General features: G+C 41.3%; 2 protein-coding genes across 11 annotated transcripts in view; both read left to right on the top strand.

Annotated features, from left to right (window-relative positions):
- Positions 1-18821, top strand: part of col23a1b (collagen type XXIII alpha 1 chain b) — a 103781-nt gene extending 84960 nt beyond the window's left edge. For 2 of the 10 annotated variants that reach the window (XM_028415586.1, XM_028415582.1), the window contains 26 exons: positions 2050-2076; positions 2883-2909; positions 5999-6073; positions 7148-7264; positions 9412-9438; positions 9532-9558; positions 9682-9735; positions 9827-9886; positions 9993-10037; positions 10124-10201; positions 11001-11024; positions 12862-12906; positions 13005-13049; positions 13653-13733; positions 13820-13873; positions 14019-14093; positions 14176-14202; positions 14271-14330; positions 14415-14486; positions 14566-14592; positions 14683-14736; positions 14885-14971; positions 15121-15213; positions 15477-15515; positions 15681-15689; positions 16215-18821. In XM_028415586.1, the coding sequence (XP_028271387.1) occupies positions 2050-2076; positions 2883-2909; positions 5999-6073; positions 7148-7264; positions 9412-9438; positions 9532-9558; positions 9682-9735; positions 9827-9886; positions 9993-10037; positions 10124-10201; positions 11001-11024; positions 12862-12906; positions 13005-13049; positions 13653-13733; positions 13820-13873; positions 14019-14093; positions 14176-14202; positions 14271-14330; positions 14415-14486; positions 14566-14592; positions 14683-14736; positions 14885-14971; positions 15121-15213; positions 15477-15515; positions 15681-15689; positions 16215-16265 (1380 nt within the window). In that variant the 3' untranslated portion in view covers positions 16266-18821. Of the gene's footprint in view, positions 1-2049; positions 2077-2882; positions 2910-5703; positions 5764-5998; positions 6074-7147; positions 7265-9411; positions 9439-9531; positions 9559-9681; positions 9736-9826; positions 9887-9992; positions 10038-10123; positions 10202-11000; positions 11025-12861; positions 12907-13004; positions 13050-13652; positions 13734-13819; positions 13874-14018; positions 14094-14175; positions 14203-14270; positions 14331-14414; positions 14487-14565; positions 14593-14682; positions 14737-14884; positions 14972-15120; positions 15214-15476; positions 15516-15680; positions 15690-15765 lie in introns of all 10 variants that reach the window. The other 8 variants (XM_028415584.1, XM_028415585.1, XM_028415589.1 and 5 more) reach the window with 8 other exon arrangements.
- A 2077-nt stretch (positions 18822-20898) lies between these two features.
- Positions 20899-23897, top strand: rack1 (receptor for activated C kinase 1). Its single transcript, XM_028415468.1, has 8 exons — positions 20899-21115; positions 21589-21760; positions 22099-22246; positions 22530-22625; positions 22751-22861; positions 23109-23249; positions 23437-23547; positions 23782-23897. The coding sequence occupies exons 1-8, from the start codon at positions 21007-21009 to the stop codon at positions 23845-23847; spliced, it is 954 nt and encodes a 317-aa protein (XP_028271269.1). The 5' UTR covers positions 20899-21006; the 3' UTR covers positions 23848-23897.
- Positions 23898-24132: the final 235 nt, after the last annotated feature.

Here is a 24132-nt window from a genome sequence, read left to right as displayed (position 1 = left end):
ACTCCGTCACACACCTGTTGTCTTGATTTGGTTTTTATATCAATTACATTTAAGTAGCTCCTATTTAAAGGTTTCTCTAACTGTGAATCCAGGTGGGCATTTGGCCTGTGAGACAGGTGATGATTCGCTATTCCTCATCAATCATTTTTACTGTTCCTATGAGACCTTTGCAAGCGAGTAAAAAACCCACGGTAGCCATCCTATTTCTTGTTCCACCTCTTAAGTCATCCCAGGGCTCAGAGCCGCAAGGGAGTCCTGGCCCTGTTCAACCAAGTGCTGAAATCCCCTTTACGCTGCCATCAATCAACCTTCCCCTGAAGTCCCGCTGCACCCAGGCACACCCAGGTGTAGCGTGGAAACGGGCCAAGCAGAGCGAATGGGTTACACACTAGAGGGAAAAGTCGGTGAGAGTATATAGAGTTTATAACCTTCAACAGAGGCGCTTTAAAAATCCATTAAAGTCCTGCCCTCCAACCCTCCTTCAGCACATCTCTGTGCTCGATTTGCCCACGAGAGGGACGAGTCCTCTGCTGAAATGTAAACCACTCACAGCATAATGAGAGCTGTTTGAATGGTTCCTCTCCAAACACCATTAAAGTGTTGTTTCCTGCTAAAGGAGACCTCAAGCTGGCTCTGTCCGTTAATAGGACTCTTACCATCACCAAGGATCTGCTGTAAAACCGCAGCAGGTGTGACACAGACCTCAGAGTCGGCTACAAACTGAAGGAAGAAACCCTTTTGCCTATTATGATTGATTTGTGAGTACACCTTTTGCTAAGACTCTGCAGTTTCTAAGTTTAACAATGAGCCGTCGAGCTTCTCTTGACAATTAAATAATCGGTTTTGGAACTATTTTGGCACAATTTGAAATAGCAACGTTTTTATGCAACTTCCTCCCTTTAAATTAGACAAATGTTATATACTTACTGAAAACTAAACACTAAAACTGAAACTTTGTTGCTATCCTACCATTTAATGAGAATTATCATCACAACCAATCTCCAATGTATAATGCTCACCTCAAGCATCAGTCATTGGTTTGTTGAGTAATGTCTACCGGTTCCTCCTTCTTCCTGTGGTAGTTCTGCTGCTTGTCATCATGTGGCCAGTCCCATTAACGAACTGCCTATCCTCTCACCATACCCACTCTTCAGAGTCATACTTCTGAACACTATTAGACCTCCAGTCTAGACAAAGTGGCTGGCAGACAGAAGACAATGACAGAGGGTGCAGACTGCATTAGAGAGGACGGCTTCAAGGTAGAGGCCTTGGACTGTTTAGAGCCAGAGCAGTGGAAAAAATGAAAAAAAGCATGAATATCTGAAATACAGCAGAGGATGAGTAAAGAACGGACAGACGGAGAATAGAAATGTGAAGTTGTCTGGGATGTTAGAGGTAGTCTGACCACCAGTGTCACATTCAGAGAGACTGTGGCTCAGATCAGAGATGGCTGGTGGCTCCTTTTCTGTCTGTCACAGAAGGCCTGTAGTCAGCTTGTGGTTTGTGGTACCACCATATTTAGCGTGCTTGTGCCACTTGTCAGTGGTGGACACGGAGATGGACAAGGACACAGTGCAGCCAAAGTAGCAGGGATCAGCACAAAGTGTCTCATATAGAGTCCACAGGGATGTTTGAGCCTCCCTGTTTTTAGTTATTGTTTGTAACATTCCACATCTAAAACATCTGAAGACTTCCCTTCTGACGGAGAGACTGCTGGAGGAACAAAGGGATATTTTGCTCTTTCAGTTTTATCTCTCAGCAAAACAGCTTTTTATCTCTCGAAGGAAAACGCTAAAAGGCATCCTGGCTGCATGCTTGTGTCACATGGTCTTCTGCTTTGTGAAATATGCCCAGATGAAAGTGACCCGAGATTGAGAAGTCTCAATGGCACAGCTGTATTAAGTGGTACTACTGCGTTTGTCTCACTGTTTGATTGAATGCTTCATGCTTAAGCCTAGCTGAAGATGCGTTACACTGTGATGTATGCTGCTCATATGATAACTGATTTATCTCAACCAACTGTCTCTGATTATCTCCTCCCGCCTACAGGGACCAGCCGGACCCAAGGGAGAAAAGGTATACGTCAATATGGATTTCAGCACTCCTGTTAGAACAGTCAGTGCACTGCACGCATGTATTTCTCACATTCATTTACCAGCCGACAGCTTCAGAAAGACAAGAGTGTCAGCACACACAACCTTACCAACCAACGGCCTCCCACGTTCAGGTTTTCTCTGTATGTCCATCAAACGAGCCGTAGATTGCATGTAGTTATGTAGGAGCTCGTATGTCTCTGCACATTCTCACGTCAGGGCACTAAGCAGGTTTACAGACCTTCCACGCAGCTCGATGATAGCCAGATGTGCTCCCACTCTCTGAACCTCTGCCCAGCCTGAGATGTTAGTGAGTGTGAGAGCTGGTAGATGTGTGTGTATCCTTACTGATGGGCAACTTTCACCCAGATAAGCACAACCACAGAAACAAAAAAAGTAAATGGCACGTGTTAGCAGCGTCTACGTCTGATTAGCAGAAATTGCATCTGACAAATAATGTTGAGGTTTGGAAAACTGGCTCTCTTCATGTAACACACTAGCTCTGTGATTAGAACATGAACTCCAAAATCCTCATCAGAGAACCAACCCATCCTCTCCTTAACTGATCTCGTCCTGTCAGATGATTTCTTTTGTGGCCTTTCAAAAGATTTATACAGTAAATGTCAACATCCTGAGCTGCTGGTCCCTTCCTTCCCACACACACACACATATTTGGTTTTAAGCTTGTCTCTAACAGCTGCTCCACAGTGGCTGCTTGGATGGTTCTGTGTACATATACAGTGCTAATATATGCTGACAAGTGTTTTTGTTTCCCTGTTTTTCTCCCAGGGTGACCAAGGAGACATTGGGCCAAGGGTAAGTCATGTTTTCTGTCTTTATCTGAGTACAATGGTTTTGGCTCTTTCTTTCAGCTGACATGGGAGAAAATATCATATTTTTAAACTTTTTAGTATCCATGCAATTTAAAAACATGAATGTTCCCAGTTTTTCTTCTTTTTTGGTCTTAGATATGCAGACTGCTTTTTCATTGCAGCCATTTTAAGAAATAAATCTACAACTGTTTGTGCAGGTTGTTACATTTTATATTGACAGAATTAAAATGAACCTAAACAAGGTCAAAGGTGCTAACTTTTTACCTGAATCATAGGTACCTCAAAGAGCTCAGGTTGCGTTTTTGTCTGGACACACAAATATCATAATATATATAGTTTTTCACTTTTGTCATAAAGCAAAACAAAGAGTGTTTATCCTGTGCGACCTCCTCGCCAACACCATCAACATAATGTTCTTGCTCCTGTGATGAGGTCTAGACGTCGCCTTCTTTTCCAAAGCCAAAGACGTTATTTGAGATCAGTGGAAATACTTCCCCATCAGAACTCACTGGTTGGGGCACCGTGCCAAAGCTGCCATCTCATCTCGCCCAACATTACAGTGGGGTTTTCGTAATATTACAGGGAAACTTTGCTCTGCATCTGCTCCATGTTGTCAGTGTTGTCTTTTCATCGGATATCACCCCCCACCCCACCCCTCGTGAGATCTGTGTAATTATCTCCAGTTTCTTTCAATGTGGTTTGAACATAAGCCCCCTGTGCTTTATATGGTAAACGGATCAGATTCTTTGAAGGAGTAACGTATCCAATGAATCTTGTGTTTTATTATGGTTAGAATAGAATATCAGGTCAGGTCAGTACATACATGTGTCAGTAGATAATGACCTTTTTATGTCTATTTATTAATAATAAATAACCCTTGCTTGTTATCTAATCTCCATCTTGGCAGTGGACTCTTTTCTGACTTCCAAAAACTCCGACCATGAACCTCTTTGTCTCTCAAATATACAAACTACAAATGTTTGTTGGACTGTTTTTGTAGCCACTTGCTGCTTACTTATAACTGTCACATTCTAGAACAAATGACACAGTATGGAATAATAGTTAAAGTATGTGCAGTCATACATCTTGCAGCCTGTGTGTGTAAGGTTATTGGTATGAAACTGAGCTGCTATTGTTTTATAGCAGAGTGTAAATGGAGTGTAAATTTGACAGGGCTGCCCAGTGGAACTATATTTATGATGCGGTTCGTAGACGTTACAGGAATTCCTGATTCCTATCGATGCGTGAGTCATTTGATTTCTGTGCCTATCCTCACAGATTTTGAGGTAGTGTAAGAATTAAATATTTTTGGCATCCTGCATCACAGAGTCTGTCCAAACGGTACATATTGCACTTGGCTGAGGCCTCTGCGGCTTTGATGTTCTTGGATAAGTCCGCAGCCCCCAAAACCTCAGAGTATCGCTTAGAGACACAGTCCGGGTTCAAAACAAACCTACAGCTCCTAAAGCTACTGTAGTCGTGAATGAGGTTTGGCCTCCTAGGATACATTTTCTCAGATATGATAGATAGATAGATTAGCAAATGAAAAACTGTTTCCTTCTTGGTGCTGATTTCCTAAGCAATGAATCAAGTCTCTTCAGGTCCATTGAGGCTGAGCTACTAAATGGTGAAGCAGTGAGAGGCTGACAGTATTATTCCAGCACATAAACACCTTGCCCTGGTTTGTACGCTCTTTCACCTCTGAACTCAAGAGGATAGGGTACAAGAATAGACAGAAAAACAGGAAGCGGCCATGAATCTCTGTCAACCTGTGCCTTCCTGTCAATCCATCATTTTCAGTGCCTTTGTCAGGCTGCTCCCAGGACAGAATAAAACCACAAGATAACCAGGGTATTAAAACAAAATCACGTTATTCAATCACCAACCACTAATGGCACAAAGGTCATGTAAGTGTTTGACACAGCAACTTTAACTAAAGGAATAAAGCCAAGCCTCCGTGCCATCAAACCTATATATGTAGGACATTGTCTCTGTTTAAATTGGACTGTCGGCTGTACTGAAAGACAAGCCGTGATGGGAGTTTCATCTTTAGCCAGATCCTCCCTTGGCCTCCCCCAGAGCAGCTACAAAACATCCATGGTAAGACAAGGCTCTGAGGTTGAATGGCTGTTTGTCTTCTCTATCAGCCTAAGGTCTGATGAGAGCGAGGTGAAGGGGAAGCCCACTGTGAAACAGCCTATTCTCTTATATGCGATGTATAAGGAGCATATGTGCATGTGGTCTTCATGGTGGGAACGGTGTGAATGAGTGAATGTGACAGTGGGGAGAGAAGGCAACAGGCAAAGAGTGAAGGAGGAGGAGGGGTCTGCGGTATTGGGAAAACCTCAGCTATCCAGTACGCTTGCCGCAGCCTGTTAACAGAAACCCCTCCAGCAGACGAGCAGCTCTGCTTCTTTCTCCCCCTACTGTTTCTTCTCCCTCCTCTCTCAGATCTTCTCTCCATCCTCCCCTCCCTCGATCAGAGGAAATCAACCAAAGAAGCTGATCCAAGCTCTGTGGCAGCAGATGAGTTCTGGTCCTTTCAGCTTGACAGACAATCAATACATTTGCTGGCTCCACAGAGCCAAGCCGCCTCTGTTTGGTTTGGTTCTAGAGGGAAGGTATTAAATGGGGCACATGCACAATTAAATGTGTTTGAAAGGGCAAAAGGGCTTCACTGTGGTCTTATGACATTCTCACTATTTGCAGACGATGCATTAAATGTGCAGGATTTGTACAGCTGTGTTCACCTTTCCCTTTGTCACCTCTCTCTTCAGGGTCCACCCAACTACAGCACATATGCAGGTCTGCACAGTAATCAGATTCTCACTGTCAAGGTTTGTCCCTCTTAGAGAACTGGTCCTTAGTCCTCCCAGCAGCCACCGCTGTCTGTCAGGCTGCTGATCTGTCCCTGTCCCTGCACAAAGATGACAGCTTTCTTCTGGCTTACAGCTTGAGAGGCTGCTGAACTTTCCGGATTTCCATTTTTCTCCTCTCCTCATCTCCCTTTCTCCCGCGCCTTTCAATACTCTGTTCTTTTTTTCTCCTTTTTCCGCACCTCCTGAATCTTAGATGGTCTTCCCTCGATATGACCATGGCTTTCTTTCTGGAGAGCAGTCCAGCAGCTTTCAGAGACGCTTTCTGAAGGTAGACCACAACTAAAAGGCATGTGTGCTCCTTTAACACTTTAACCACCCTTTCATCAGCAGTTCCTTTCATTCTCTTCATGCCTCCCTTTTCTCTTTCTAAGTTGCATTCAATTGCTCTCATGTATGTTTATGTTTTTTTGTGGGTGTACTGTTTTTTTTATTTATTACCATGGCTGATTGAGTAAGTTTGTTTGTATTTGAAGTTCTTATGCATCTGAAACAGAATATAAATTACTCACATTTTAGAAAGGCTCAATAGATGCGTGCTTCTTCTTACAAGCAGAAGAGAAAACTCTTGTTTTCTGATGACATTTTGGTTCAGGCTTGAGTTTAATAGAGACACAATAATTATCAGTTTGAGAAAATAAGCTTTTAGTTTGCAACAACAAGGCCTTGGTAATATGGTTTTCATGAAAGGCCTTGCTGTACCAGCCTCAACAAAGCAAACCATAATGCTCCACATGTCTGTAGATGAGGGGGTGCAGAGGAAGTGTCACCATGTGGTTGTATCTTCCTTTGCGGTGAACAAAACTTTTTTTCCGTGACTATATTCTGTTTCATGTAGAAAATGGAAAGAAAATTTAATAAATGTTGTCTTTTTAATTGATATTTTTGATGTGTCAGAGTGCGTTTGACAGCATGTGTGTGTTTCATGCTGACTCACAGGCTGTTGACTGCTGCTTTTGGCCATGTTGCACTCTTCCAGATGCTGTGCTAATTTAGCTAATAGGGTGCAAGTGAGTGATTCACAAAGATCTGGCATTTTCTGTGGATCGTATTAAACATGTTTAGTAATTCGTGTGTTTGTAAAGTCGTTGGCTCATAGTGACAAACCCACAGATAATTATTACCTGACTGTAGTTTCCCTCAACCCTGCAGAACTTTGCAGAAGCAGTCTTAATTTTGTTTTTTTTTAAGGAAAATTAAAATACAAAATAAAAAATAAAAAATGTAAAAAAACAACAAAAACTTCTCCTACCTGATCACCATTACATCTCACACTGGTCCTTAAATAAATGATGATGTGCTGCTATTTCCTCCCCTCATCCTTCTTTTTTCATTTTATCATCAGGGTGATCAGGGCCAGGCCGGACCTGCTGGACCTCCTGGTCCCCCTGGTCCTCCTGGTCCTCGTGGCCCCCCTGGGAACACGGGCAAGGACGGGCCTCGCGGCCCTGCAGGAGAGTCGGTAAGAGCATCAAGAACCCATGCACATCCACACCCTCCTGTTTTAGTTGTTATTCCCCTTCTGCTCCTCCTCCTCCTCCATCACTCTCCCTCAAACTAAGGTTACACCGCAAAGAATGCAGTCGCTTGAAACACCTCAGTCACCAGCAGCTTTGTTACAAACACAACCACAGCAGTGTGACAGATTGCAAATTGTGTTTTTGTCTGCAAATAAGTATGGAACATATGGATGTGCGTTTATACACGCGTATATTAAAGAGGGTGAGGGTCTACACGGTCAATTGGAGTGGACCCACATTCTCATTCTTCCGGGTTTACCAGTGAACAGTGGCTTACCTAAAAAACTCCCAGAATAGCAACTCTACTCCTGGCCTCATCTGTTTTGTGTAAGTCAGCGGCCACAGTTCCCCAACAACCCCCCCAATTCTCCCACCCTCCTACCACAACTGTGTCGCTGTGCGCGCTGAAACAGATATGGCACCACAGTGAGTTCATGGGCAGTTTGCTGGTCTCACCAAACAATAGTGTGCTCCTCGCCACAGGCAGTTTTTGTTTCTCAAAATTAACTTTCTGCTCTCCAGAGTTTAGCACAAATGCAGTGGCAGCTTAAATCTGTGGTTATTGGACTGGAGATAGAGAAAAAAAAAGTTACGAAGGTAATTTATGTTTATCTAAGGGAAGGAATAAATGCTAAGCTGGCACAGGACAGCAAAGGATTCAACTAAAAAAGCCTGTTTCAACATGACAGAGAAATCCAACAGAACTCAGAAAATGACTGAAAACAGACGGGTCGAAGGAAAGAGGCCCATTTTGTAACCTAGTCGATTGCAAATGTACTTTTAAAGTTGATTAAAGGCATTGCAAAACCAGAAAACAGCAAAACAAACACAGAGTGTTGCAGAGAGACGCTCCATGTTGTGGGCAGATGTCTGAGTGGGCCGAGCAGGAGAAAGTGAGCCAGCATGAGTGTCCTCTAATTACTGTCATTTATGAAAAAAGAAATAAAATGAATGACAGCTCCAACAAAGTTGTAGTAGAGTCTGTCTGATATGTGGATACAAACATTTTTGCTTTGGTAGGCATGCGGTGTGATCTCTTTAAGAAATGAAATTTAGTATCGTTTATAATTGGAAAAGTGTCTGACATCTGAACTGCTCCTCATCCATCCCTTGGCTGCAAACAGGATAAAAGGAGTGCTCAAAATTATTTGCAACGCTAATTTGTTTCCCGCTGCCGTGCAGGAGAAGATCAAACGATAAGTAGTGGAAAGAGGGGTTAGAGAAGAGGTGAAAAGGCTGTTGGATGACAGTAAATGAGGAGCATGTAGTAAGAGAGAGGGGTCAGGTTGACAGTTTGTATGTGCACACAGAGAGCAAGAGGAAAGAAGCCAGCTGGAAAACAGAGCTTCTACACATTGTTGTGAAATATGATGACAGAGCGGAAGGCTATAACCTCCGATTTATATCATGCATTTACATAGTGAGTGATCAAGTAAACACAACTACTTGATAGCAGCGTGTGCGAAAGCAAATAGAGAGATAGAAGGCTCTTGCACAAGATCCGACTAAGCAAACCTCTGCCATGGATGACTTCATAGCAGATGTTCAGCTGCTCCAAGCATAGGTCCAACCTGGCCTGCACAAACAGCCATGATAGGTCTGTTTACCTAAACGATGCCAGAAAGTGGAACTACTCCACTAAGTGTTTGATGGAGCTGTGGCACAGGTCAGGGTTTAGTACACTTCGGTACGCATGAGAGACAAATTAAAGGAAACACCAACTTCTGTCCAGATCCAGGAGCTATTTAGGTCGTGGATGCACTGAAAGATGTGTCTTCACTTTTTTTCAAACATCAGTGTACGGTGTGCTGTACAACAGGTAGTGCCCATAGTTCTATACTGGCTGTAGTAGATTAGTTGCACCACTTCTCACATGTGTGGTGTGTATGTGAGCATCTGTTTCTGTTATCTTCCTCCACTCATTTATTACAGATTTTTCCTTTAATTTGTCCGGTTCTACAGCTCAGAATGTACCTCCTGCTATGTTTTATTAAACAATGACCCCTAGTGGCCAAAGCTGGTCTTTGAAGTCAATTTCTCAGTTTTGTTAAGTGCGTCACTAATATTATAATGTGTCTGTGCTCCTTAGGGTATTCCAGGTCGTGATGGTGTTGAGGTAAGTCAAATATTTTTCATTAAGTCTGCAGAGGTGACTTTGAATTTGAATTTTTTTTATAATCAACATAACCAAATTTTATTTCTCCCTTAGGGGCCACAAGGATTGCCTGGAACACCGGTAAGAAAAGGAGCATGCTTTATGTATAAAATATAGCTCTGTGTGTGTGTGTGTGTGTGTGTGTGTGTGTGTGTGTGTGTGTGCGTGCCTTCTCTACATTTATGGACTGTTTTGAATTGACAGGGAAAAGATGGTGAGCCTGGCTATCCAGGACATCAGGGTCCTCCAGGGGAAAAGGTGCACACCAGCTTCAAACAAAACACTGATTAATTGAGATACATGTACCTTTACATGCACAGAGCTTGAATTTTTGTGTTAATTGCAATAGGGTGAACCAGGTGTAGGAGAAAAGGGAGAGAGAGGCCTTGATGGACTGCCAGGATTTAAGGTAAGAGACAAATTTGAATTTTTTATGACCTTTAATCCTTTTCTGTAGTCATAATGTAATGCATTTTTTGTATGCTACATAATCTAATATGGTATTTCTCACACAGGGAGAAAAAGGAGAAATGGGAGAGCAGGGACCTCAGGGACCAATGGTAGGTTTATTCCCTATGTTCATCATATAAAGTGTCTCGAATGTTATGTATGTAGCTCTCATTTATTCATCATGTCTCTGTCTCAGGGTTATCCTGGTGAGAAAGGCGCTGTAGGCACCTCTGACGTCATTGACTTCAATGGGAAACTTCTAGATGCCTTCCAGGTGAGTGCTATTATTAAAGCATCATTACAACCACCAGATTTACAGTTTCTCTTTCACCTTAAACAAGACATCAGCTGTCATGTGTTTCTAGTAATAAATATGAGTAGGCAAATAAACATATGTTGTATGAAATGTTAGATTTCACAGTTTAATTTCCATCTTGTTTACTGACTTTCACCCACATGATGCTGTGGAAAAAAAAGATAGGTAGGGTAGGAGATTTTGAAAACTCAGTGAGAGTCAGCCAGATTTCGAAAGTAAACACATGCCCCTTCCTCTCGGAGCTTACGCCGAAGCCACGCCTCCCAATCACATGGACGCGCATTACCTGAAGACGAGCTGTGACCTGTGACTTCGGCCATCATGCACATACCTCTCTGGTGCGCGCAGAGCAGGAAGAGAGTGACAACCAGCCAATAAGCCGTGCAGGGTTGTTCCTGAGGATTGGCTGATGTTTTTATTGCTTTATAGCTTCCACAGATGATTAATATTCTTCGTTTTAATGCCAAACTGCTGAACTAATTGGTTGCTATCGGATTGTAAAGAGAAGTTACACTAATTTGACAAAAAGTGCATCAGAAGGAAATCTCCTACCCTACTTTTAAGGAAACATCCAAAACACATTTGTTTGCAAGGATACAAGCAATAGCAATGCACAACAACATTGAGATAACACGGCCATTTATTGTGTTATACGAAAGGCAAAAATTCTTCCCTACACTCCTGAGAATTGGCTGCGAGGACCACATTTACACACTGAAAGTGCAGGACTGAACATGTTGCCATTTCTTCCTGACAGGCCATCAACACCATCAGTGTTTCGGTAATCTGCTGTTGTTGCTGCATGGTTTTTGGATCAGTAACTAACACCAATACACAGACTTGCATAAGCACATTCCTTGCGTGTGTCCACAGCATTTCCCACCTGCTTCAACCATTGGATCCGTCTGTTTGTGTACATGCCCTTTTTCTAGAGATTGAGACTTAAGATGTATTGGATGTCACTGTAGGTCCCACATCTAAAGAGCATTACTGAATGTCCCTGGTTTAGCAGTCTACAAAGCTCATTTTGGATAAAACGCACAGCCTCAGCAAATATAGCACAGCTGTACTACTCTATCAGATAACATGTAGCCTATAGAGACATTCTTAATCATGCAGAAAAATCAACAGTCTTTGTTACATTGTCCTGAGTATGTTTTCATGCTGTGCATCTGTGTGCCTAACAAGATGTGTGGTTAAAACTTGCTGTAAGGCAGCATGGTGTGTTTTGTCTTGTATTCTGCACAATGGGAATGCCTTGGAGTAGATGGGAGGGGAACCCCTCATTGTCGCCGCAGTCTCAGTCTGCCATGTTTTGTGGTCCATGCTACTGACAGATGGCTATCTCTGCAGCGGAGTGTGCATTTGATTAAAACCCACTATGAATCAGGTCTCCTTGAAATGAGCAGCGTAAGATCTGTGAATAACACGAACCTGCGGATCAGTCGGCACAAAAATCACACACAGGATGTCTGCTAGGGTTATGAATCCACGTATCCATACACATTGGCCACCCAGCATGTGTGTGTTGATCCATTCACTTGTTTGTGTGAAAAGCAGTGTTTCCTCTGTGATGAATTGTTAGGCAATGATCTGGTTTAAAACCAGCCTGAAAGTGGTTGTTTGTTACCATCATTCATTGACTTTTGACAGCTTTTTGTATAATTATTTGCATGACTAGCCTTCACTTTCCGATGATGGAATATCTCAGATCAAAAAGCTGCTTGTAAACATCCTTTGGTTTCCATGGATTTAATGAAGAACAAACAAAAAGTTGGGATCAGCATGTACACCTCTGGGAGGCAAGATGGTTTCCCTTTTTACTACTTCAAGATGGCCGAGGCCTTCAGCGGGATAAGTAACAAGTGTAACATTGTGGATGAATATAGAGATTAAGGGGCGAGATTTAAGAGAGCTGCCACTTATAGCAGACTGCATGGGAGGAATGTGGCACACATGTGCACGCTATTTGTTCGTCACATGAATGTTTTGTTTCTGGTGCTCTTGTACATCAGGGTCATCCTTCATCAAAACAATCAGCACAATGGACAATGATGCCAGGATATTGTGTAGCTCAAACCACACTCAGCACTGTTTTACAATCTCTGTTAGATAAAATTGCTTCAAGTTGCTTGTGATCAACAAACAGAGCAATGAAAGAAGTCATCAGCTTTGTTTACTGTCAGGGCCAGCGCTGTGAGATGTCGTTTCCGGTTCAGGCCTTTAAGATTCTGCCTCTTTGTGATAAACAGTGAAAGTAAACAGCGGCACATATTGTATACAGTGTTTGTCTATGTGATTGTCTGAAAATGACAGACCTAATTAAAGCAGCTATAGCATCAGTGTTTTATATTTACAATCGATCAAAACTCCAGCTATGACTAAACAGTCATAGTTGCCTTAGGGTCTGTTTGTTTACAGCAGAGCCACAAAAAGCTCTAAAAGCCCACTCTACTGTATACCTGCCCAGCAGCAAATGCCACATAAAGTTAGCATAAAGCAGCTATTTGCTAACTGTATGCCGTTATTGGGTTTATGCTTTGCTTCCTTTGCACATTATAAAGTTTATCAGTATATGCTGTGTGACTATTTCTGTCTTTCTGTCTATTTGTCTCCAGGGTCCACCTGGACCACCAGGACCCCCAGGCCCTCCCGGGGAAAAGGTAATGTGTTCTGAGCACTTTAAATGTTACCGATGTAGCTAATGATGGCTTTCTATTGGTCCACTGAGGTAATGTTTCCTCACTTTATCCTATTTTAGGGCGAACTTGGTTTACCTGGGCCTGCAGGAACGGATGGAGAGAAGGTACAGTTACACACAGAAAGTACATACAGGCTAATTAAAAGTCCTAATGAACAACCAGCACATTTGTTTTTGCATATCTACGTATTTCCTTTTAAAACAGAAAGTGCTTTCATTGGCCTGGGCAGGCACAACCCACAATTTAGCAATGGCTCCGCTGATACAGCTGCATCAGTGTAGAATGAGTCAACATTTATTAATCATGAACACAGATTCTAACCAGTTATTTTATCCCAGAGTCACCTAAATATGTGGCCACTTCCTCACAAGCAGATTTTAGAGAATTTTGTACAAATATGTTTGTGTTAAAATCACATTCTTATGAGATCTATCACATAACAAAGGCACAAATGAATGAATGTAGATCTAAATATGGCTCTCGGCCCTGTACATGGGTAATGTTGGCTCATATTAGGTCATTCAGCAACGTTCATAACACCTCAGATCAGTGACATAGGACGTGTGTCATCCTTTGTGCCTACAGGTGACATGATATGCTGGGCGTACCGTATAAATACATGTAAACATTTCACATCGTGCTTTCTTGTTTTTCACTACTCGTCATGCTGCTCCATATGAGATCTCTTCTCAATTTCTTCCATCCAGGGACCCAAAGGTGACTTTGGTGAGAGAGGACCTCCTGGTGAGAGAGGGGAGAAGGGAGAGATGGGTCTCTCTGGGCCGGCTGTAAGTAGGAACAGTTAGAATGTTTGTCTCTGTGTTACAAACAAGTGAAAAGGAGCTAAAGGAAATAATTTATCTTTGTGGATCAGGGAATGGATGGATATAAAGGAGAGAAAGGGGACTGCAGACTGGATGACAATCTGGTTAGTGTCAGACTCACATACACAACAAATGTTTTAATCGTGTTTTATTTGCTTTAGTTTTATATCTATATTGCGATTGAGGTACACTTGTGGTCCTCTTTGAGCTACAACTTTATTCTTCCTGCTGTAATTTCAACAATGACAGGTTCAGATGATTTCCCAGCCCGGTCCCCCTGGTCCACCTGGTCCACCAGGAGTACCTGGATCTCCTGGATCCATGGTGAGTGTTTACATCACTGTCCCAGTCACGGTGAAAATCTAATGAGTATCTTCACACGCTCACTCAACGCTCTGTGTTTCAGGGGCTGCATGGGATGCCTGGTCCTAAGGTAAGACAGTAACAGTATGTGATGGCAGCTGCATGACACATTTGGTACTCAGTGTGTGTTTTATGCAGGGTGAGCCAGGAGCGGGGATGAAAGGAGACAAGGGGGACTCTGGTGCACCTGGACACAGAGTAAGTGAGAACTGGATTGTTGTTTTTTTGGAATATTTTACATCACTCCTATGCAATAGATTGATGATGACACTTTGCCTGCAGGGAGCAGACGGCCAGCACGGTGCACCAGGGCCTGCAGGGTTAGTGGGTCTTCCGGGTGCAAAGGGAGAGAAAGTATGTGATAAGCTTCATACATGTGTTCAAAAATTCACAATAATATCAAATAATACAATATGTGGTTTTGTGTTCCCAGGGCAGACCAGGGGAGCCTGGACTAGATGTGAGTTTCTTCATGGAAATTAAAGTGTTGACACTTTCAGTTTAAGCTGTGCCCAGTGACAACCTGACCTTTCTGTGCATCTACACACAGGGTTTCCCAGGTCTGAGGGGAGACAGGGGAGACAGAGGGGAAAGAGGAGAGAAGGTTAGTCTAAAACATATTAAAAATTACATATATTTTACAACGGTCGCGTCATTTTTAAGTACATTTGTTTTTTCCTGCCCAATCCTAAAATATGCTTCAACATTTAACTACTCGTTTGTGTGTCTAACTGCTGTCCACTTGATGTTAGGGTGACAGAGGCTCTGTGGGGAAGAGAGGTCTAAAGGGCCAAAAGGGTGAACAAGGTCCTCCAGGCCTGGACCAGCCATGTCCTGTTGTAAGTTACACAGACCACAAACACACACATATTTATGTACTGACCGGCTCCTTCCTCTCATCTCCGAGTACTCTTTTTTTCATTCTCAGTGCTGCTTTCTGTCATTTCTTCCTCAATGCTGTGACTGAGTAACTGAATCTTGCTGACAGGGTTGTGATGAAACTCGAGATCTGTCTGTGAAGGCAGGGCTTTCTTCTCCTCCTCCTCTTCCTCCTTCCGGCCCTGAGGCCCCCTGTCCTGTGGTACAGTATCTCTTTCCTTTTCTCCCTACACTCCCCTCTCATCACTATTTGTGTGTCTGCTGCTAATATCTTTTAATCTTTTAAGTTACTAACCCATATTTCTCCTGAGTAAAGTTTAAAGACCCAATTTTTGCTTAATCTTACACCACGTTGGCTGATAGGCAGGACACAACTATGTCACTGATATAAATATCAGGTGCATGCAGAAGTGTAAGGTGTGGGTATATCAGGTTAACTTCCCTTTTCTGTTGTGGCCCCTGCAGGGACATGATGGGCTACCCATACCAGGCTGCTGGCACAAGGTGAGTGTTACAAGGAGTCCAATATATAATGATTTGCATTTTGTTAACTAATGAAACTATTGATCTTAACGTAGCAGAGATTAACATTTAAAATAATAATAATAATAATAGTAATAATAATAATAATAATAATAATAATAATGTATCGGCTCTGATTTGACACAGGGGCATTTTGTAAGTAGGAATCACAGTGTGTGCGTGTGAGCTTGTTTTTTATTAATTTAAAAAAAGTACTGTTTTTCTTTTGCAGTGATGACTAACCACCAGCATGGAATCTGTACATATTGATATGGTATATATTGCAACTGAATACTATGCCAGCAACCCATTCCCTTTTTTCCATTTTTTTTAAATAAAATCCTATTACATAATATATTGAGAATATGAGAACATGAACATTTTTGGCTATGATTTAAAAAAGAAAAAAAAAAGTCAAGATTCAGTGTTGTAGTGACTGCAGCCGTGCTCTTGAAGAGACAGAGCTGATCTGGCAGTGGGACTCTCAGTTTGAAGGACAGTCCAGAAGAGTGCCTTGCTTACAAAGTCTGACTTGTTGCCTGATTTCAATCATGACGAAGGGAATGGCAAAGTGTGTGCGCTTATCCAGTCTGGCTCGATGGATGCATGGACACATTTCTTGGCGGATGGGAGGAGTGTGTTGTCAGGATTCTCTTTGTCTTCTCTCTGTTTTCTAAAAAGGAGGAAATGGCGAAGCAGAAGCTCAAACGCAAACGCCTTTCTCAGCCCTGAACAGGTGCGGGGCTCCTGCTGGAGAAGGGACACGTATAAACAAGGAGGAAGCACGAGGGGGACAGTGGCTTTTATAAGGCAGAGCTAGCCAAGCAGTGCCTCTGTGTCAGTCACACTGAACACTCAGATCCTCTGGTATGAAATCTCTCCAGGAGGGGGCGACAGAACACTGCATTTCCACATTCACCCGAGGGAAAGACACACCTGTTGCTGATGATACTGCGCAATAGCTTGGCAACCAGTTGAAGTAATTTGAAAGTTGCTGAGGTCACTGGCACATAAAGAAGGATTTACTGTGCAGATACTTTGAACATGTTATGATGATCTCTTGTATAAATCTTTTGTTAATAATGCATGACCATAAGGTGACTGTTCAGCTGACGTCGTGTTTGATTTAACCCTCAAACAGCAGTACATTAATTTTCACTTGCAATAAGAAGTCTTTTCAAATGAACAGAACAGCCACATTTCTGCCTTTTCACAGCGTACATGAGACAGTGGTGACCTGTTTAATTTTGACGTGTTTTTCTTCAGTTACATTCTGCATTCCTGCTCATTGTTTGTGTAATAATTAAACTTTAAGGCCAGATTTGAAGGAACCATTGACAGTATTCATGATAAATCAGTGTTGCTTTGACAATTGATTGCCAATAACGATGATGTATATTTGACATTTTTAATCACAGAAGACTTTTTATCATTGCTGCTGCCAGTTTTCTTGGGGAAACAGCAGACATTCTTGCTGCTGATTTATATGTGTGTTGTTTGATCATTGTCCAGTCAATATTAGCCATGGACATATGAACTAACCAAGTATGACATTTGAATCAAATATTCACACAGGAGCTGTCGAGTTTTTGTTTGTTTTGTTTGTTTGTTGTTTTTTTTTTTGGGGGGGGGGGGGGCATTTTAGCAGTGCGCATGACCACAGTCTCTTAATACTGTCAGTGATTTTGCATTTTGTGAGGGTGCTTTCTTTCAGGTATCACAGACAAGTCTTTGCTATCAGTTAACTTTTACCTGTGTGTTGTGGTACACATTTTTTTCTCAGACAAAAACATTTCTTGGTGCTTAAATACTTATTTAAAAGCTATATTTGACATACATATGCAGAACCACACATACACAGATGCATACCTTTAAAGGAGTATTAACAGAAAAAGGAGAACACTTGCACAGTGTATACAGATGGCATATAATCATTACGGACAAACACACATTTACATTATGAAAAATGATGTTGATGTGTTTTATACTTTACGTTGATGTTAGCTGCATGCATGAATATTATTCAGTAATGACTGAAGCAATCATTCATATTGTCGTTGTTATGTAAACATTTCATTGTTTGTTTTTTCTCAGTTCAGTTAATGACTATTAAGGCTGCTGAATGTTAAGGTCAAAGGTTAGATTGATATAATATTAACCAGTATAGATGAGTGGATTTACAGTTATCATGTCATTATACAAGGGGGGACTAATAACTTTGTGGCCTAGAAGACAAGTTTTGAAAACTTTGACCCTCCTTCATTTACACATTCTGGCAGTAATGGAGGATTATGGAGACATTCTTTATGATAATGATCCCAGCAGGGACAAACTGAGAGTTTGAGACAGGTCATATACAATAAGTTGCTCTTTTCCTTCTACTATAGGCCACAGATTTATCATCACTCCTGATAATTAAAACTCACCAAGGATGCAAGATACTGTCATCTGTATCAGCAGATGTCAGCTTTAATGATAAATAGACACTGACTGATACACATATGTCTCCGGTGTGTGCATCAAAAATGAATGAATGTGAAAGTGAATGTCTAAAGTGTGAAGGGTTTTAAAGTGTCAGAGACTGATAGCAAAGTTGTTATTTCCAAGAACAGCTCATCATTGGTCAGCGTCCAAAACATCCAAAATGTGATGAACCAATTGAACATGCTTATCCACTACAGAGAATGAGGACTGTTCTCTGCACTAATGTGCAAAAAAAGCTCAAATCCCCACCTAATACTGCAGTAATTATGATGACAAACATGTCTACCTACAGTAAATGTTTCAAACTATGCATAACAGGTAACATAACCCCTTATCATTACTGTTTTTGCATTGATCCTTTCATATTATACCTGCAAACTTGCATTATTTTGGAAATCTGTCAGTTGGATGTTGTGTAGTCCTGTTTCAACTTTAAAATAAAACAGCAATGATTAAAGTATGAGAAAGCATTTGTTAAAATATGTGTTGAGTGAGCTAGCAGAATGGTACACAGGCATTATTTCATTAGTTTAGTCAAAGCTGATGGTAATCTGTCACGAAACATTATCACATGTGTTTATTTCTTTTTGCAGATTCTATCAGTATCATTTTATATAAGGAGAGAGTACATAGCATAATGTCTGAACAGAGTTTGACATCTTATATTAGAGTGTTAAATTGACTCTGTGAGAATGTTTTTTTTTTTGGTTGTGTATTTGGTTGTACAAGATTTAAGCTATTTTTGTAATTCCTTGTTTAATTATGTATAACATGAATTCTGGTCAACTAAACAACTCTAGTTTCATGGGCTTTTGACATTAAATCATTATCATGTTAAACTGTTGTTTCATTCATTTAATATCGTCATCGTCATTTTGGGTTTCATATGTTTTGCCCCATTTTATAAGATGCAGCCTCATAGTACATAGTTGATGTGAATGCAAGGAGAACTCTGTCTCTTGAGTTTTAACTTATGTTGTTCCACCCCAGGCCAAAGTGCCTTGCCTTTTAATGCACAAAGTTTCAAGATTTAAAATTCAGGGAGAAGGAACCACAGCACATGTGTGATGCAATAAAACAGTGTGTTTTACCCACTGGGCCGATAAAGCGTGCTCTTAATTTGGCAAATAAACAGTCAATCAGCCAAACAAACATGTTTTCAAATCATTTGCATATGTCCTCCATTGTTACACTGGAATGAGCTCATTCTTTGTGGGACTGAACAATAACTATTTGCAGTTGATCCATCGGGAAAACTGGACCACAGGCATCCAACAAAAACTGTTTACAGTAAATCTGAATTTCATGTGCTCATTATCAAATAATAACAAGTTTTACAGTTATGACCTTACATTTGGGGTGTTGTGTTTGTGAATGTGGTGCCACACACATGTATGTTTTTATAGAGCAAGCATTTGGAAACATTGACGCGACAGATTGGACATTTCAAAATACATGTACTTTATTATTATTATTTATTTTACATTACCAACACCTCAATGAGTCTTTATGAGTTAATGATGTTGTGGTATTGTTTATTAAGAAGCCATCTTTGAAACCATGAAATATCGACAATTGGCATATTTTAAAAATATAGAATCTGAATGAAAACGTTAATAAATGTTTACATTGGTACAGTAATACAGGTGTGATGTAACTGGGATGTGCACAGTTCTTTTTATAATAGATATAATATTGTTATAGCCTACTAGAAAAATCACATGTGCCATTAAATACATCAACAATGGATCAGTTCAAGTGTGACATGACAGTATCAGAGATAAAGTGTACTGTGATAGCATCAAATAAAGGATTACTACAAAATATATATTACTGAATCTCTTTAACAACATTTCAAATTCATTTAGTTTAAACATTAGGATGTTTGCACTGAATAATGTATATTTTAAAGTTTTTCAATAAATGTTTGTGTAAATGTTTTGATGTAAAAGCGAATTTGTTTGTATGATTTATTTGCAAGTAGATGCTGCGTTCTGTGACGCGGTTGCTTGGGAGTCCCAGCTGTTTGGCTGGAGTGTCGTGTTGCTATGGAGACACAGAGCGGTTGTGTGGATAGCTGTGCTCTCAGCTTTAGTTGGAGCCGCGGAGTTAGTTACAGTGTTAATAGTTTACGTCTCACGCCTGATGCAGCATCGTGAGTATGTGACTTTGTTTTTATTTTATCTAATTAATCTTTGAATGGAATCGTTTGCTATTGTTTTGTGCTTGTGTTTACATTTTGATCGAGTAATTCTATAACTGTGATTGTCGTGCGTAGATACAGATGAGATGTGGATGTGCGGATGTGCGATGTGATGTATTGTTCTGTTAATACTATAGGTTAAGGTTTATTAGACAAACAACGTTTAAATATTATTTTATTCATTTACAATTTATTATTTATTTTAGAAAATGCATATTGAGTGTTAAAAATCATAGCGTTAATCAGTTGTATTTATCTGTTTCAGTTTTACACTTTCCTACTCCAATAAACCTGTTAGACAAGAAGTCGTCTTAAGAGTCGTGGAAAAAGGAAACGAGTTTAACTGGCCTGTCAAAAGTATAGCGGACATATACCGAGGACGGCACAAATGCATTTAAGCGTACTTCCCAAGCCCCAAAACAAACTTCTTTGAAAAGATTTAATGATCTACAAAACAAAACAAAATGTTACAGTATAACAACAATGTAAGAATTCATGACATTGAAGCTAATAATATACAAAAAAAACATACAATTTAATTTTACATTTAATGTGTTAAAGGGCAAAAGCACAAACACGGTGATCCATGCGAGCACCAAATATAATATCGTATGAAGTCCACATATCCCAGAATCCTTTGCGGGCTTCTCACCCCCTCTTAGATTTTGCATCCGGGTCTGAACTTCCTTTTCCTCTGTGCCTAGATGCGATGAGGACTTAGGTTTTCCCGGACCTCTGAAAAATCCGAATCCATCCTTGTAAAAGGCACCACCGAACCTCGCCAAAATGACCGAGCAGATGACAGTGAGGGGGACCCTCAAGGGGCACAGTGGATGGGTCACCCAGATCGCCACTACGCCCCAGTACCCCGACATGATTCTGTCGGCGTCCCGAGGTGAGGCTTCCATTGCCGGCTCCGCCAACATGGTTGGGTTAGCATTAGTCAGCTAGCCCTCTGCTGCTGTAACCTAAGACAAACGGCGATGTGAGAGATACAAAATCTGAGAGATAAAACATGTATTTTAACAGCTACGCGTTGTTAAATAGACTATAGTCTTGATGCTAAACAGTTTTGCTGCCCACTGTCATTGCCCACAGCTAGGTTAGCTAGCTAATGCTATGTGGCGTCACTTTTAAAGGAGCCATAAATGCCACACAGTAATAATGCTGTGACACGTGTTATAATATTCACAGGTGATGCCATATGGGTAGTCATTGCACCAATCTATGTATTTATTGCATAAATGTATGTCTGCTTTGCTTTAAAATGGACCAGCAGAAAGTTAGCATTACATGCTACTGTTCAATGTCTGCCTTTTTCTGAAAGAATGGTGAAGCCTGAGTTAATAACTGATTGTGTGTTTTCAGACAAGTCCATCATCATGTGGAAACTGACCCGTGATGAAACCAACTATGGTATCCCTCAACGCTCCCTGAAGGGCCACTCTCACTTTGTAAGTGATGTTGTCATCTCCTCAGATGGACAGTTTGCCCTGTCAGGTGCCTGGGATGGGACCCTCCGCCTGTGGGATCTCACCACGTAAGTGCTGGCAGTTGATACCTGCAGATGTTTGGGAGCTCAGGTGGAAAGCTGCTTCTTTTACATAGTCCTTGTAGATTTGCATGTCTGTGGAGCTCTGGTGAGGCCACAGTTAAACAGTTATTCAGTGCTGTTAGAAGTTGTGCCTGTAACAACGTTGAAGTTGCATGATTGGAGATCAATAAGTCACTGACTCACACAGTGACATGACCTGCTGTGAGCAAGTCTTTAGCAGTCCATGTCTGCAGCAATTATTGAATTATTTTAGAGGAAGGCCAAATCCTGTTTACAAGGATTTTATTGCAGTTTATTTGTTAACTTCAAGTGTCTTTCCCCAGTGGCCTCACCACCCGCCAGTTTGTTGGACACACCAAGGATGTTTTGAGCGTGGCCTTCTCTGCTGACAACCGTCAGATTGTGTCTGGCTCCCGGGACAAGACCATCAAGCTGTGGAACACTCTTGGAGTTTGCAAGTACACCATCCAGGTGAGTTGTCATATGATATTAATGTAAGCGTTCCTGGATATAGAGTATAATCAAGTTAATGGCTGGGTGATGAGCTGCTTTTGATTAGAGTGGCTGGTTGTGTATTGTGTACCAGTTGATCATACAGAAAAAGTGGCAGTTACACAATTTGTTAAACTTGTAAATAATGACTGTGATGTATATAATGTGCAAATGAGACATTAAAATGGTATCAAAACAAGTAGTTAATCATGTCCACTCAAAGATTGTTACATAAAAATGTATTTACCTTCTCATTGTGCAGGATGAGGGCCATTCTGAGTGGGTGTCTTGCGTCCGCTTCTCCCCCAACAGCAGCAACCCCATCATTGTCTCCTGCGGCTGGGACAAGATGGTCAAGGTATGTTAAACATTTTGAGGTCTCCCTTTTGGTATTGCCTGTTGCTGAATGGTTTTGAACACGTTTTTGAAAACAACACAAAGCATAAAACCTTTAAACCAACACTGCCTGTCCTTTACTCCTAGGTGTGGAACTTGGCTAACTGCAAGCTGAAGACCAACCACATTGGCCACACTGGCTTCCTGAACACAGTGACAGTCTCTCCTGATGGCTCCCTGTGTGCCTCTGGTGGAAAGGTAAGACAGATATGTTTCTGCCCTAAGACTCACTACAGACCCACTCTGAACCTAGTGGAAGTGTGCAAGTAAAGCTTGCAGGTATCAACAGTGATGGAAACTTAAACACACAACCTGCTTAACAGTGATGACAAAAGAGGCTGTTTCTGAGTGATACCTGCATGTTTAATGTCTTCTTATTAGAACTGAGGCTTTGCCCTCTTCACAGCTGTGTAATATGGATTTTTAAGAATGGCTGTCTTTTCAGGATGGCCAGGCCATGCTGTGGGACCTGAATGAGGGCAAACACCTCTACACCCTGGACAGTGGTGATGTCATCAATGCCCTGTGCTTCAGCCCCAACCGCTACTGGCTGTGTGCTGCCACTGGCCCCAGCATCAAGATCTGGGTATGAGTTCTTTAATGATTTGGGGTAAAGGGCTGTGACGAAACTTTCAACACCAACTGTATTGTCTTTGATGATATCAGAGGCTGTTTCTGAGCTCTAACCTTCCCCACTTTAACAAACTTAAGTGTATTTTGCTATCGATATGTATTGCAATGATTGCATTATGTCTGGTCTTATTTACGTGTAGGATCTGGAGGGCAAGATCATTGTGGATGAGCTGAGACAGGAAGTGATCAGCACAAACAGCAAGGCTGAACCCCCACAGTGTACTTCCCTGGCATGGTCTGCTGATGGACAGGTACAAGACATTCAGTTCACCTTCTAGTACACATGTCTGTTCATTCATCAGATTTGTGGCTTTTAGTGTGGTAGCCCCAGTGATTATACCCATTCACTTTTAACCCTGATGTCTACTGATGACAGTCCTGCAAATATGAGGGGTGCTGAAACACATTTAATTTGAATGTTAGTGGACTTACAGTAGAATTGCAGATTTTACTGGTGTTGACATTATCTCTTGGTATCTTTGCAGACCCTGTTCGCTGGCTACACTGACAACCTGATCAGAGTGTGGCAGGTTACTATTGGAACTCGATAAGAACCCATCTTTGTTGAAGAAGTTTTGAATAAAAGACTGTTTAAAAAGTGTACCGTCTTGGTATCAATCCTTCCATGGCAAGGCTTGTATTTGGAAAAAAAATAAATAAAAGTTTATTTAAAAATGTATATAAAGATGTCATTTAAAGTTACTGTATATACCTTAAGTAAATATAAACCTAGTGACTACAATGCTGGTGAAAATTTTGGAGCTGGTAACATATTGACCAAAATAATTTGCCTTTTGTTGGCAGCGTTTGTACAATGGTGTGTATTGTCCTGCTCG

This window comes from Parambassis ranga, chromosome 10, assembly GCF_900634625.1.
Source record: "Parambassis ranga chromosome 10, fParRan2.1, whole genome shotgun sequence".
In the NCBI taxonomy this organism is placed as follows: Eukaryota; Metazoa; Chordata; class Actinopteri; family Ambassidae; genus Parambassis; species Parambassis ranga.
The sequence above is the reverse complement of the archived record's forward strand: the minus strand, read 5'-3'. Positions and strand labels throughout refer to the sequence as shown.

Bases quoted from the DNA above. Each gene is read 5' to 3' on its own strand.
- rack1 (XM_028415468.1), top strand. From the start codon at position 21,007: ATGACCGAGCAGATGACAGTGAGGGGGACCCTCAAGGGGCACAGTGGA. The intron at 21,116-21,588 runs GTGAGGCTTCCA...GTGTGTTTTCAG, and splicing joins GATTCTGTCGGCGTCCCGAG to ACAAGTCCATCATCATGTGG. The intron at 22,247-22,529 runs GTGAGTTGTCAT...CTCATTGTGCAG, and splicing joins TTTGCAAGTACACCATCCAG to GATGAGGGCCATTCTGAGTG.